Source organism: Salvia hispanica, chromosome 5, assembly GCF_023119035.1.
Source record: "Salvia hispanica cultivar TCC Black 2014 chromosome 5, UniMelb_Shisp_WGS_1.0, whole genome shotgun sequence".
In the NCBI taxonomy this organism is placed as follows: domain Eukaryota; kingdom Viridiplantae; phylum Streptophyta; class Magnoliopsida; order Lamiales; family Lamiaceae; genus Salvia; species Salvia hispanica.
In genome coordinates, this window is record NC_062969.1 from 11,529,161 (window position 1) to 11,544,385 (window position 15,225).

General features: G+C 32.6%; 1 protein-coding gene across 1 annotated transcript; it reads left to right on the forward strand.

The window, feature by feature from the left end:
- The first annotated feature begins 10,793 nt into the window (after window positions 1-10,793).
- LOC125191036 (transcription factor bHLH48-like) lies at window positions 10,794-14,627 on the forward strand. Its single transcript, XM_048088500.1, has 7 exons — window positions 10,794-11,780; window positions 11,951-12,085; window positions 12,196-12,261; window positions 13,563-13,631; window positions 13,898-13,969; window positions 14,063-14,255; window positions 14,339-14,627. The coding sequence occupies exons 1-7, from the start codon at window positions 11,331-11,333 to the stop codon at window positions 14,374-14,376; spliced, it is 1,023 nt and encodes a 340-aa protein (XP_047944457.1). The 5' UTR covers window positions 10,794-11,330; the 3' UTR covers window positions 14,377-14,627.
- The last annotated feature ends 598 nt before the right edge of the window (window positions 14,628-15,225 follow it).

Consider the following 15,225-nt stretch of genomic DNA (forward strand, 5'->3'; position numbering starts at 1 on the left):
TCCTTCAAAGTGTATTCATGTTTGATTGTGTGCTAAAATATACGGTGAGTCGAATACTATTATGTTCTAACTTGGCTTATAGTATAATATTGGGTATGTCAAGAGTCAAGACTCACGAGCATAATTAAGTCGAAAAGCACTTTTGGAATTTAGAGATATGTTTTAAATTAAGATGATTTTCTTGTTAAAATATAGGAGTATTATGTTATTAAGTTATTTATCCACAATGATACAACATATTCATTGTTTAAGATGAATAAATTAGTCGGATATATAATACAATTATTCGTAATTGTAGAAAAATATAATTGTAGTTGGCTAATAATTTCATACTACTATTAAGTCAAATCACTTGAGGAGCTTAGCTTCTTCAAGAGCTGACATGCCGAATACTACTATTTCCTTCGTCCCACTTAAAATGACACGTTTTCCTTTTAAATTTGTCTCAATTAAGATGACACATTTCCTTTTTTGATAACTTTCTCTCTATAATTAATACACTCAACCATTTTTTCTTACTTCTTTTTAAATATTCATCTTTTTTTCTCTCTTTATTAGTATAATAATTACATCCATCTTTTCTCTCTCTTATTAAATACATTAACTAATACTCCCTCCGTCCCATTGAAGATGACCCACTTTCCTTTTTAGTTTGTCTCAACTAAGATGACTCATTACTTAAAATGGAAATACCTTTATCTCTACTTTATTCCCTCTCTCTTACTTTACTCTCTCCTCTCAACACACAAAATAAATTTGCATAAAATCCCGTGCCGCCCAAGAAAGGGGTCATCTTCCTTGGGACGGAGGGAGTAACTCCTAAAATCTCGTGCCGGCTAAAAAATGTGTCATCTTAGTTGGGACGGAGGGAGTAGTTCAAGCTTTGTTCGTTTAGCTAGCAAGTTGTACAAGTTCGAATGAACCTTTTCCGACTTAAGCCTAAAATAGCTCGCAGGCGACTTGGTGTATTAACAACCCTGCGCCTAGCATAGTAGTCCCTTAGTCCTGGAGAGGTTGTCAAGGTTGGAGGATGACAGGAGATTTTTTAATCTTTTATTTCGTACATTAAGTAGATAGATAAAAGTTCAACAAATGTATTAGTGAAGAAAGAGAAAATTAACTATAGTAATGTAACTGAATGCATAGATGATTATTTACTCTTTGTTTAGGCATATTAAAAAGTGGGATATCTTTTGTAAATTGTAATACGAATGAAATATTTACGAGAGCATATAAATCTCGTTATAAAATTGGACCCCACAAGTGAGGTGGGGCCCAAGTTTGGTGTATTAACTCCGTGGCTTAGTGTTGGGTCATTATCGGAGGCAAAAACTAGATTGAAGCTGTCTTAGTATTGGATGTGTGGGACATGGCTCATCAACTTCCATGGTGTTGTAAACTTGTTATTCATCTCAAACTCTACACTTATAGGGTCCTGACAGCTCGATAAAGGGTGGAGACATATCACCACAAATATCTTTTTTATATACTCCATTCGTTAATAATAGACGTAAGGCGTGACAGTGAACAGTAAATATTTTAATACAGATAAAATAGAAAACAACAAATTTATGTGACCAAATTTTATACAATCAAAAACTAGTTTATTTATATAAAAATAAGTTTATTTATGCATTTTATTAAAATATATGGATGCATATATAGTACATGAAAAGTGTAAAATATTATGGTCGTATATTTATGATTTATGTATATTTTTTTTAATTTTTTGGAACCATTAATTTTATTTAGTGCATACTTTATTTCAAAATTTAAAAATAATAGAAAGAAAATTCAAATATAAAAATAAAAATGAGGTTAAATGCTAATAAGTCTTTTTAACTTATCCACTTACCATATTTATGATTTTAATATATAATTAATACATCAAATATTAATATTACCTTATTTTGGTTGTACAAAATTTGGTTGTTTATCATTACCCGAAAGAAAAATGATAAAACCTATAGTTCGAAATAACTAGAGAATGGTTTTCAGGTTTGGCAGCTTTATTTTCGAGTGAGTTATATGTTTTTGTACTTTATTGATTGTGTGTTCGCTTTTGTAGGTTGTTGTTGAGCTGTCTTCCTTGGTTTTGTTCTAGCTACATAGTTGTCCGTTTTTATTTCTCTTTGATCTCTGTATCGTGTTCTGCAGTTTCTGGCTCGCCTCTCTTTCAGACTTGACCATTTTTATTTACCAAAAAGAAACATACGAGTATAATTTTCTTGAGAATGATTCATTAAACAAATACCAATGTGTATTTTTTATATAATCAAACGTTTCTTTTATTAATCAACTTCCTATATTTATATCAAGAATATTATTGTTCTTTCTATCAAAATGTCTTCTGGGGTAAAAGTAATTATTACATCACGGGTTCGCATGTTAGAAAATCAAAGAATATATTAAAATATCTTCATCTTAAATAATTTGTAATATCACATCGACAAACATAAAAAAAAAAATTGTAATATCATACGCATCGCAACGTATTCGACAAATGATGCAACTATTCAAATAATTGTCAAAATCTCATCATTTGCACATGCAAATGAAAAAATCTCAAAATAGTTCTTTCACATTGGCATTCATAGTTTTGTACTACTTAAATAGTTATATATTCTCTATTTCTCTTCGTCTAATAAAAATAGAACATTTTTGTCATTTTTATAGATCCCTTAAAATAGTTAATTATGTTTCAAAAAAATCTCTAATGAGATGAATTTTATTCTTCCTTCAATCAAATTTTTTTATCCTTTCTTACCTTATTGTGTACTGTTAAAATTCCTTATATTTTGAAAGTGTCTATTTTTATAAAATGGATGGAGGTATGTACATTGATTAAATAATAATTTAGAAAGTGGGCCCTAAAAGAAAAAAGCCCAAATAAATTGGGCCGAGGGAACAATAATCACGTGAGCGTAGGGCGGCTGGAGCCCCACTTAAATTTTAGGATTATGATGTTTTCTTCTAATTTCATAGTAAAAAAATGAAGGCCGATTATTTAGTGGTCCATGAAATGAAAAAGGCATTAATAAAAAAAAGACATCTAGATGTTAAAATATGTTGTAAATTAATAGAAGTACTTGTAAAGAAGTTACATTATCCTAAAACAATAGGTTATATGGTTGAACTTTTTTATCATTATGAATTATCGATAATATTTTAACTACTCTATTTATTTTTCATGGAAAATAATAAATGTATACTAATTTATTGGAAAATAACATTATTGCTTTTTATTTAACACAATTTATCAAATTAGGGGAGTGTTATATTGCTAACTCAATGCTTGATTGCTAACTATAACTCAATAATAATCATTAGATATTCAAATTAAAGGCATAGATCATCAACCACGAAATATCAATACTATCAACAAAAAACGTCAATAAGGCCATAGGATTAATTCCAAAAAATATCAATAGGGGTATTAATGTCAAGTTAGTTATAACTAACTTTTAAAAGAAATCCCAAAACTTTAAATTCATATAACATATATCAAATTAAAGATAATTTTATAAGGATTCCAACGATATACTACATGCATATGTTCCGACGTCAAAATTTGAAAAAAAAAATCTAGAATTTTTGTATTTTTCGTACACAGGCTAATGTCAATATAGCTAAGATAATATGTCAATATAAAGCATATACAATGTCAATCCTAAATTTGTGTTGACATTCTCAAAGCATTGTGTTGATATTTTCGAAACACTATATTGACATTTTCATTCAAAATCCTAATTTAGCGTTTTTTTTAAAAAAAATTCGATTTAATTATTAAAAACGAAAATTACACGTGGCAAATTATAGACCACACGTTTTTTAAAATGATATGACCTTAAATTAGTTGTAATTAACAATTAAATAATGAGTTAGCAATTCATCACTCTCCTACCAAATTAATTTTAAATTTATAAAAAATGGGTCAACAATGTCGACGGTTTGTTTATTGATTTATATAGTAGGAGTATTTAATTTGGGGAAGATGTGTCAACAAATGCTGCGGTAACAACCAACATTTTAAACAATCTGACATCTTATATGGAGTAGTTTATATTCCATGCGATTTTTTCATTTATTATAGTACTAGTACTACTTTATATTCTCCTTTACATAAAAAAGTTTAGTATCGTATTTTTATTTTTTGTCAGTGTAAGTTTTTAAATATAGACTACAAATACAGTAGCATAGTGTAATAAAATCGTTTATTTTTAGCTAGCAATTATGTGATCAACGGTGCATTATTATTACACCATAATTAGAATCTGAAATTAAATTTAATACCTAGCTAGGTCTTCCAATTATCTAAGTAGATGCCAAGCCTAAATTATGTTGTTTTGATAATAGTGTTATTATTGTTCTAATAAAGTTTATTTCGATTAATATAATTGACACGTCTTATGGTAGATTAAGGTAGGGTTATCATAGCTATTTTCCTATCAAAGTTTAAGATAATTATTATTGTAGATTATTAATTATTTTCGTCAGAAAACTTCCTCTTCTTGACTGATATCCCTATTTTATTAGTACTTCAATACAAGATATTCCATTTTGGTAATAAAATTATTTATTAACTTTTTAAAATTTTATTGAATAAATAAAGGATTCAACCCGATATATAAGCCCATAAAAATTGTTAAATTAATAATAACCGATATATTATGATAACATAACATACTCTTTATTTGTTTTGTACTCTATTTAATATTAAGAAATAAAAAGGCTTTATTTATTTTGCACTCCCTCCTTCCGTGAAGTAGAGTCATATTTCTTTTCGGCATGAATTTTGATAAATGTGAAAAAAAGTAGGGCTGACAATTTTTGACACGACACGATAATCCGACACGAATCCGCACGAAAATATTGGGTTTGGATCAAGTCTTATTGGATGCGGGTTATTATTGGGTCGACCCACTAAGAACACGAAAAAATCGGGTCGGATGCGGGTTGGATGCGGGTCGGGTTGGGTAACCCGTTAAAAATTAATACTAGTATTTTTATTTTGAGTAAAGATAATTTACAAAAATTGCATACACAAAATGCCGTTCAAATTTTAAAAAGGATAATATTAATTTATTTTGATTAGATAGCATCATTAATTACATATTTTTGTGACTAATTTAACTTTATTTATAATTTTTCATTTTTCATTTGTATTGTAGTACAGATATGTACCAGACCCTTATTAAAAGAAAAATTTTAGAGAGAATAACCATCCATAGTTGTAATGGAATAATGATGGAATAATTTTTTAGTCATTTTATTTAAACTATCACAATGATATAAAGATAAATAAATTGCTTTTTTTTTACAAAGTATAAATTAGGAAAACACTCTTTTGTTTGGAAATTCTCTCATATTATTTTTGAAACCATTGATATTTTTTCATTAATTTCTAACTTTTAATTTTGAAAATAATATTATACATATTGGTTGATTATTCTATCTAAAATTATTAACAATATAATATGGGTCATTCAATGATGAGACATTGTTGGACTCAACACATATAATAATAATACAACATTCAAATGTATAGCACTTGCTACATAAATTGATAAGATCATGAAAAATTATTAGTAATACTATATGATAAATCACAATATTTTCAATATTTCATTTACTGTATTATTTTAATATTACTTTTATAATTATTTCCATAGTGTGTAATAATATCATAATAGAGATAATATGATGATAACAACATGTGGAACACAACATGTAAATTGTAACATATCCTTTAATTATATGACTTGCTATATAAATTGATATATTTAAATAGTATGATAAACCACAACAAATTTTAGACCCATATTATAAAATTAATTTATGATTAATAATCTGCTATATTTTATAATGCATCAAATGATACATAAGAGCTAGTTCGACGATAGAAGATTGTTGCTCTCAACGTCCACCTAGGCGTGTGACACTTCAAGTGTATTGGTTAATATATTCAAAATATATAATTATGTCTTCATTCATGTAATTTTGGATAATAATATTAAATGACCATGTAATGACCCTACTTTGCATATTTCTCCATGTGTTATAATATATAGAAAATATTTGAAATTACAAGCTTCAAATTATATTTCAAATTACAAAAATTAAAGTAGTCAAAAGAAATGAAATAAAATACAATGACCGTGAGAGATCCAAATGAAAAATAGTACTAAATCAATTAGTGTTTAGAATAAAAGGATAATTTGAATAAATTTATGAAAAATAAGTTTATACTTATAGATACAAAATGTTAATTCAGGTATTATGTAGTAGCAAAACTAATCAACAAATAATTTTATAATATAATTTATTATTATTATTATATTCTTTTTATTTTGATTTAATAAGTTTAATTTAATTATTAGTATTTTCGCTCTTTTGAAGCAATTTGTAATCGTGTTGTTATCGTGCTTAGGTTGTTGTCGTGTTGTTATTGTGTCGGGTCAACCCAAAGTGGTTTGTGTCGGTATCATGTTCAGGTCGATATTGTGTCGGGTCAACCCAAAGTGGTTCGTGTCGTTATCGTGTTCGGGTCGTGTCCGGGTTTGAAGGTGGCGGGTTGGGTTCGTGTTCGGGTTTGGGGTTTCCTTAACAGGTTGGGTTCGGGTTTGGCCTTATTGGATTGGGTCGTTATCAGGTTGACCTGATAACGACCCAATCCGCACGATTTGTCAGCCCTAAAAAAAGTGGATTGAAGAGAGTTGGTAAAATATGAGTCTCACTTATGCTTTGAATAAATTAGTGGAATGTGAGAATAGTAATTATGAACTACTCCCTCTGTTCCAATCTAAGAGTAAGATTTAATTATGGCACGACTTTTAATAAATTGTTGGAGTATGTAATAATTGAAGTGAAGTAGTGGAAAGTGGGATCCTTTTAACTTTTTGTATGTTTAGAATTTTGTTTTATTTTATTTTTATGTAAATAATGATATTTGAGTATAAATTTGATGAATAATGGGGATAAATTTTATGTTCAAATATAATAATATCTAAATGTGAATCTTAAACTGGGACGAACTTAAATGGCAAAATGTAACTCTTAAACTGAAACGGAGCGTTATTTATGGTCAGATTAAAATAGCAAAATAAGACTCCTCACGCTGGCTGGGGAGTTATAGTGCAGCATTATTTCTGACAAAATGTACAAAAAGTAAGAAAAAAAAGTGTATGACAATGTTGTTTCGAGAATTATTAAATGTTTACGAAGTTATGATCAGGAATTTAATTAGAGAAATTAATGCTTAATTGGGAAAAGCAGTGCTAGAACGTAGAGAGCTCCTCTATGTAGTGATGATCTAAGTAGTGTGCCGACAATTTTGACCATCTTCACAATCACAGTTACTACTTACTACTACTGTTTTAGAATAACTATTAGAGTTATTTATTTCTATTAATCTGTTTTACTAATTGCACACACAATAAAATAAGTATTTTGTATAATATACTATTAAGTTAATAATTTTCAACAACTTTTTTATTTATTAGAGTAAAAATGGTATATAAAAAAATTATTGATGTCAGAGAGAGAGTTAGTAAAGAAAAAATACTAGGAGTACTCTATATAGATGGTAGACTCTCGTATATACTCTCTCTATTTCAAAGAATACTAGGAGTAATTCATTATTTGGACGGTATCTAATTTTATGCAATACTATTATTTTATTTATTAATGAAAAAAAGAATAAAATAGATATAAAATATTTTTATTTTAATAATGAATTTTAATAATGAATTTTAATAATGAATTTCTTAATAAATTAATTTTAATACTCCCTCCGTCCCGCTTTAGCAGTCCCATTGACTTTTCTGCACTTGTTTTGTAAAAATGATAATAAATAGTTAAAGTGGAGAAATAATAAAGTAAAAAAGAGAATAATGTAGATAAGACTCTTCTCTATATTATTCTCTTTTTTACTTTTATTATTTCTCCACTTTAACTATTTATTATCATTTTTACAAAACGAGTGCAGAAAAGTCAATGGGACTGTTAAAGCGGGACGGAGGGAGTAATTAATTTTGTGTTACATCTATAACGCAGATTATTTATATAGTTATTAGTTATTAATTTTAAATATTTATTAAATCTAACATGACCTTTTGCATGTAGAAGTAAATCATGAAGAAATCTCATAAGGTATACTACTCTTATGACCTTTTTCTTAATATTTGTGAAATTCTAAATTTATAATATTTCGTATAGTAAATGCAAAGAAAATGACGGGTTACCCACTATCATTGAATGGCGGTCGATGTTGTTATACTTCAATTTATAAGTATACTACTACTAAAATAGAAATTCATCAAAATGGTACTTACTACTCCATCTTACTTAAGATGGCAAAGTTAATTTATGATTTCTTGGACTACTTTCAAAACTATGGGAAAATACTAGCATCGATCCAAAGTTAATGATTTTTAAGATCAATATCCATAAATAATTAGGTAATACTGTAATTTACAAATGTGTTTAATCGCGTACAAAATTTTAATTTATTGTTTGCAAATTTATCAATTGACAAACACTTCTATGTGTGCATCCTCGTGGTGCACGCATCTCATTCTCGTTCACACCGCTTATGGCCTTCCAACTCCTCCGGTACCCTTAAAGTCCTCCTTCGGCTCTTCCTTTCCAACTCGATCAGTATCCTCACCCACTGCCATACAAAGGTTGCGCAACCTTTCTCCATATACTTACGCCTCCTCCGGAACCCTTGTCATCCTCCTCTTCACCACCATCATCACACACATTGTTGTCGTACAAAGGTGCCACATATCCCTCCTTCGCCGTTGTCATTCCCCTTTGCTTTGTACGGGTCAAACTCGAATTCGGATCAAACTTGACCCGCGCTTTGTCCACAAGGAGTATAATTAATTGCAAAGGAATTGTGGACTTGTCCCCACATGATGACACAATGGGCCTATCGCCCATACTGAACCACTTCGCACGCAATAGACCGCATCACTTTCTTGCCTTCACCTACATTTACTAATTAATCATATTTATGCTGTATTTATTTTATAAATAAACTAGCCTTTAAAAATTTAAGTGATGAATATCGTATTTACTTGCTATAAACTTATCTCTCCTATGATTTATATACATATCAAATGTGACTTCATTTCATAATCTAAAACTGACACTCGACCGTCAACTTTATTAGAGCTATTTACTGTAATTATATTGGTAAAAGTTCAAATATTCACTCATCGACATGGAAGTTGGTATAAAGTTGATAATAATAACTTAGAACGTCCAATTGTTTGAAAAAAATTATAAGGACTAATATAATTCGATTGGTGTGATCGTTCTCTTTCATATATATTTGTATATTTTTTTTTGAAGTTTTTCTAACATTGTTTGGATATAAAGATGAAATAAATTATACTCAAATGAAATAAATGCAGATGAAATTATGTCTTTCTAACATGTTAAAGAGGTTATAATTTGATTGCCAATCTATATATTTATGACGATGAATAATAGTAGGCTGCAAAAATAAGTATAGTTGGGCATTGCATTTTGTATGATCATTTCGTTGGGCGAAGGAAAATGATTTGCCCCAACATTAGTTATTGATAAAGCAAAAATTGGAGACATGGGTGATGGGTCATTGCCTTCCTCAATAAATGCGTTTTTATGTATGTGAATTCGAAAATTATAACCTATACATTAAAAAATATATATATGATTAAATGTATTTTTTTTAAAATATAGATAAAACTTGGGCAGTCGATGTTATAACAATTTGATAAATGATGACGCCATTTTTAAAATAAAATTGTCAACTCAACATCTATCTCATTTTAACGTACATGGAATTTTGCAATCGGTGGGAAATTAACACCTCTATGATCACTAGCAACTAAGGACCAAATGCACATCCTTGCACGCATACCACACGAACATCACGCGTTAGTGTAAAGTGGAACTCCGTGTGTCATACAAATGAGGTGCAAGTGTATGAATTTTTTTTTTTACTCTTTCATTTTTTTTAATTTCATTTTTCACTTTTGTGGACCTTTTTTCAATTTTATTAGTAAACTCCATACGTCCTCAAAAAATAGAAATCGGGAGTAATTGGTAAAATAAAAGAAATATGAGAAAATGTAAGAGCATCAACAGTGGGGCGCTTTATACTTCGGCACGTCAACATTTTATCCTCCTACCCATCCACCTCCAGCGGGACGCCCTATAGCCCGCCATATAGTTTTAACTACCCATCCACGTTGCAACGGGCGCGGGGCTGCAGTGGCACCCGATAGGCTTGCCCGATGCCAGAAGCTAGGCTTAGGGCGCGGAGGATGGCAAGGGCTTCGGGCGGGGGCCTGCAATGGCGCCGTAAGGCGCGCCCGATGCATTGGGCGAGCTATAGGGCGTCCCACTATGGATGCTCTAAGAGAGAGAAAAGATAGTGAAAGTAGTGTGTTAAGATTGTGGAGTCCACATTATTAATGGTGTGAAATTATTTAAGCGGATAATCCAAAATAGTAAAACTAGTCTATTTTGTAAGATGAAAGGATTATTTAAATACTCACTTCGATTCTATTCGAGATTTTCTTAATGTAATTTCTTTTAATTTGTAATTTTTAATCGAGAAAGATATAGGGATATTAAACCAATAATTAAAATGACATAAATACAAAAAATAGAATAAAATAGGTTATTATAAAGAATTATTGGTGTTGATAGGGAAATATGGGGGAGAGGTAGGGACCAAACTCCAAACGTAGCTTTTGCACTTGTCAGTACAATTTTCCGGTTTTCTCATAAAAAAGAAAACGAAGAAAAAAAAGGAAAAAAAATAGAGGCAAATCCATTTTACACTCAACGCGCACTGTAGAGAGAGAAAGTAACAAGAGCATTGCGCTTTGACCGCCATTGATAGCGTAGCTTTCTCTTCTCACAAGAAAAGGCGAACAAAAAGTTAAACAGTCATAGAAAGGAAGAAGAGAACAGTGTTCACCTGCGGCTATCACTATCTCAATTCCTTCCGCTGCTGTACATTTCAAATTGACGCGCCTTCACATTTCCCCCTTTTTCGCTTCTGATAATTGAACCTAGCAATGGAGTAGCCGTTTGCGTATTAGTGCGAAATGTCGGGAAAATGTTCTAGGTGTTCCAAATTCAGCTTCGTCTGTGCTTAGTGAGCGAGTGTTTGTTCAGTTCCGTTGGGGATTTTTTTATCCCCTTCCAATTTTTTGACTCATTCTTAGGATAGTTCGGATTTTGGTGGCGGAGCTGAGCTTCAATGTGAATCGCCAACCACAATTTGCTAGTAGTATTTGTGTCCTCGTTTGTTAACTCTTCAAATTATGGAGCCAAATGTTGAAGCGGTTCAACCGCAATTTAGATCCGGAATATCCGGAACGAAACCAGGAGGGATGGGGTTCGTGTTCGACGACATCCACGGCCTGATCCCCGCTCCGCCGGAGACGGACGGAACATCTTTCACGGCGCTTCTCGAGCTCCCGCCGCCGCAAGCTGTGGAGCTCCTTGTGAAGGAGGATTTTCCGGCGAAATCTATGCCGCCGCCAATTTTTCCTTCCAATATTGCCCTAATTGACCGCGCCTCGATGTTTTCTGTATTTGCTTCGGCGGATAATCCGCCGGAGAGCACGAACATTTTATCGGCTTCGAGCTCAATGAAGACCGATTCGGTGAAGCAGGAGCCGTTGGAGTCAGAGCATCACCGGAAGTCTTCATCGCCGGCGGTTTCGAATCAGAGCTTGAAGTCCATCAAGCGAAAGGAGAGGGAGATAAAGGTAATTTCAGACCCCTATCTCATCAATTCGCAAATCCAAATTGGATTCAAATCTGAGTTTGTAACTATCGTGATGTAAATTGATAAACGAGATGATTAACTCGAGACCAAAATTTGGGGGAAAATCGAATATTGTCCCAAATTTGTTGATTTTGATTTTTGAATACACAGGTGAAAGAATCAAGCAAAAAGAGCAAAAAACTGGAAGCAAATGAAGCGTCTGATGGGAGTGGCGAGCAGCTGCCATACGTTCATGTCAGAGCTCGCCGTGGCCAGGCCACTGACAGCCATAGCTTAGCTGAACGAGTAATTATCTAAAATCTCATGATTAATCACTAATTATCTCCTTGATCAAGATTAGTATCCGTAATTATTGCATTTCAAACCCTCAACTACTCACATGTCGTTGTTAACAGGCCCGGAGAGAGAAAATCAATGCAAGGATGAAGCTATTACAGGACCTGGTCCCAGGATGTAACAAGGTCAGCTGTCAATACGCTATCGTTTCATTAATACTACAACTTCTGCACCAGCTAATTGTGATGATTGAATCAATTATGTTGAGATTAACGGCTAGTTAGGTGTTTGGATTGCATAATCTTCTTCTTTCATTTACTATGCTTGCCTAATTCCCTGGAAGCTACATATGCCTTTTGTTTTGCAAAAGAACGTTTAGGGTCCACAGTCATCTTTTTAGTTAGGAAAGAAAAGTGGCGGGCCGCTGCTGAAGCGTCCCTCTCGTAATTCCTACGCTGCGTCTTCACCTTTTTTGCCTTTTACCATCTGTTTGGTTCGTTACCCGTCCATTCCAAGGCACTCTTGTAAATTTCTGCATTATCTCTCTTTCCACTTCTTCATTGATAGTAACTGGCACTTTATCGGATTTGGGTTTGGCCTTGGAAGTCATTTCCAATATGCTTTTGGGTTTTTTTAAAATATTTGTTCCATAGATGTTCTAGTCTTGTAGTTGAGCAGTTGAGGTATCTTATCACTACCGAGTTTTTCGTTCAATAGTTGGACCTATAACGTATGATAAACAAAATTATGCTGGTGTTGCTTTAAACTGAAGCTTCTGGACTCACCAGGTGTTAGATATTGATACTTCTAACTCTGAATGGTGTTTCTCTCTGACTGTTTGGCTGTTTTTCCCCACACAGTTTCTTAGGTCTCTCTCTGTGTATACCACTCTCGTGAAATTAATAATAAAAATTCATAAATTATTCTGTTCATGATACATTCGATGAGCAACAAACTTTCATCGTCTACATGTGAAAGTTTGATAAGGATATGCAGAGCGATTTGATACAGATGAACCATCAGATCAATACATTTTGTATCAGGCAAAGGAAAACCTTATGTCACTCACCAGTACTGGCCTTTTTTTCATGAAACCAGCAATAATGGCTCCACTATTTACCCTAGCGAATGATTCTAGTTAAAAAAAATTGACTTGTCAGGTTGGATTGTTCTGTTACGTTAGTTTATGGCTTTTCTTGTCATACATTTGGCCATTATTGTCCCTTCACTCCACTGTACTATGTTTAAGAAAAGGTACAATAACAGAATACTCTACGAACAAATTGCAGCTGCCACCTGAAGAGTTAATGAAACTAAGGGTATTAAAGAAGATAAGAGTTTGTTTGAAAGGCTTCGGCCACAAAATTGATAAATGCAATACAGAATGTTCCTCTTCCTGCTCCTCTTTTCTTTTTGGACATTTCTTTACTCATTGAAGAAAAAATTAGGGATGTGTCCTAGTAAAATAACTGGTTAGTCCTTACAGATTTCAGGTACTGCAATGGTGCTCGATGAGATAATAAATCACGTGCAAGCTCTCCAACGCCAAGTGGAGGTTAGCTGTCCCTCCTCTACCTGTTTTATTATGGTGATAAAAATTAAATTCCTATTTGATTTATTGAGTAAGTCTTGTGGCCTAAAGATTTGAATGTTCAATATTTTGAAACCTGGATCCGGATAATAGAAACAGATACTGTATATCATTATTTTATCATATCCTAATGTCTGGACCACAAAGGAGTTGAGGCGTCCCCACGCCTCTTCTATCTTTTGCCTTGTACTCATTTTGTAAGCTGATTGGAAATGCTTCTTTGGCTTCAGTTTTTATCCATGAGACTTGCTGCTGTTAATCCAAGAATTGATTTCAACCTCGACGCCCTTATAGCCGTAGAAGTAAGTCTATAATCAACTCGCTGAAAAAGGTGAAATGCTCCACATTATACTTGATACATATTGATGTAAACTCTCGAACCTCTGTTCCTGCAGAGCGAATCCTCCATTGATAACAGCTACCTAGGCATGTTTCCACCATCCATTTGGCCGGAGGGACAACTAAACAGCAGCAGACAACAACAGCCATGGCTCCTGGATGGACTTCACCCTGGCAGAGTAGATGACACATCTAACTTCATTACCCAGGAGAACTCATTGCTAAGCTACGACTCTCCTCCAAATTCAGGTAAACCACACTCCTTGCCAATGCATATTTCCATACATGGTCTGTGCAACTAATATCAGCCTTATCTTGCTGGTTTGACACAGCTTCTCTGCACTCGAGCCAGCTGAAAATGGAGCTTTGAACCGAAACCTGGTTCGCTCGCTCGTGTATATATGAGATATATTAGCACGTATTTAGGTGGAGATGAGGAAGGAAGAGTATCTCGGCATTGAGGTTCGATTTCCATCCGATCAATTGGCATTGGATGGGAATAGAAGAAAATGAGACTTTAGTCTGCTATATATAATAGTATAGATTAATATTGTATGTTAACACCTACTAACTTTTAAGTCATTCAATCTCCATACATCATGCATGACTAGTTGATCTCAATCTTTCAAAATATATACGTATCATAATATCTGCATTATTTCCCTTTTTTCTCTATTTTTTATTGATAAAAATTGGGAATGATGACTTAATTGTAGCGTATTGCTAAGCTCTCTCTTTCTCTATAAATGAGTTTATCGATAAAGGTCGAGCGAAGGTGTTCGGTTGGCAAGACTAAATCTCATGATTAAATATGTATCATGTTTGGTTCATAAGATTAACCCCCTCAACTTAATCCGAGATGGATAGTCTTATGATAATTAGTCATAGCCTCCTATCTCCAACTAAAATAATTCCACAACTTAATCTTAGATGGATAGTCTCATGATTATTAGTCATGACAACCGAACGCCACCTTTATCTTTCTTATTCTAGGTGGATGGACACGCCATAGTAGTAGGCAGTGGTGGATAACTGGATATAATCATATAATAGTATAAAGAAACAAATTTCATTTCAAATGGGATTTGGAACATACAAAATATATTGACTTTTCAAACATTAGAGCTGAACTCGGAGATCGAAAAGAGAAAGACTTTTTTGTTTTGGCAACGTACAACGTGGAATAGAGGTGGTTGTCCAAACCTCCTCCAAACCAATG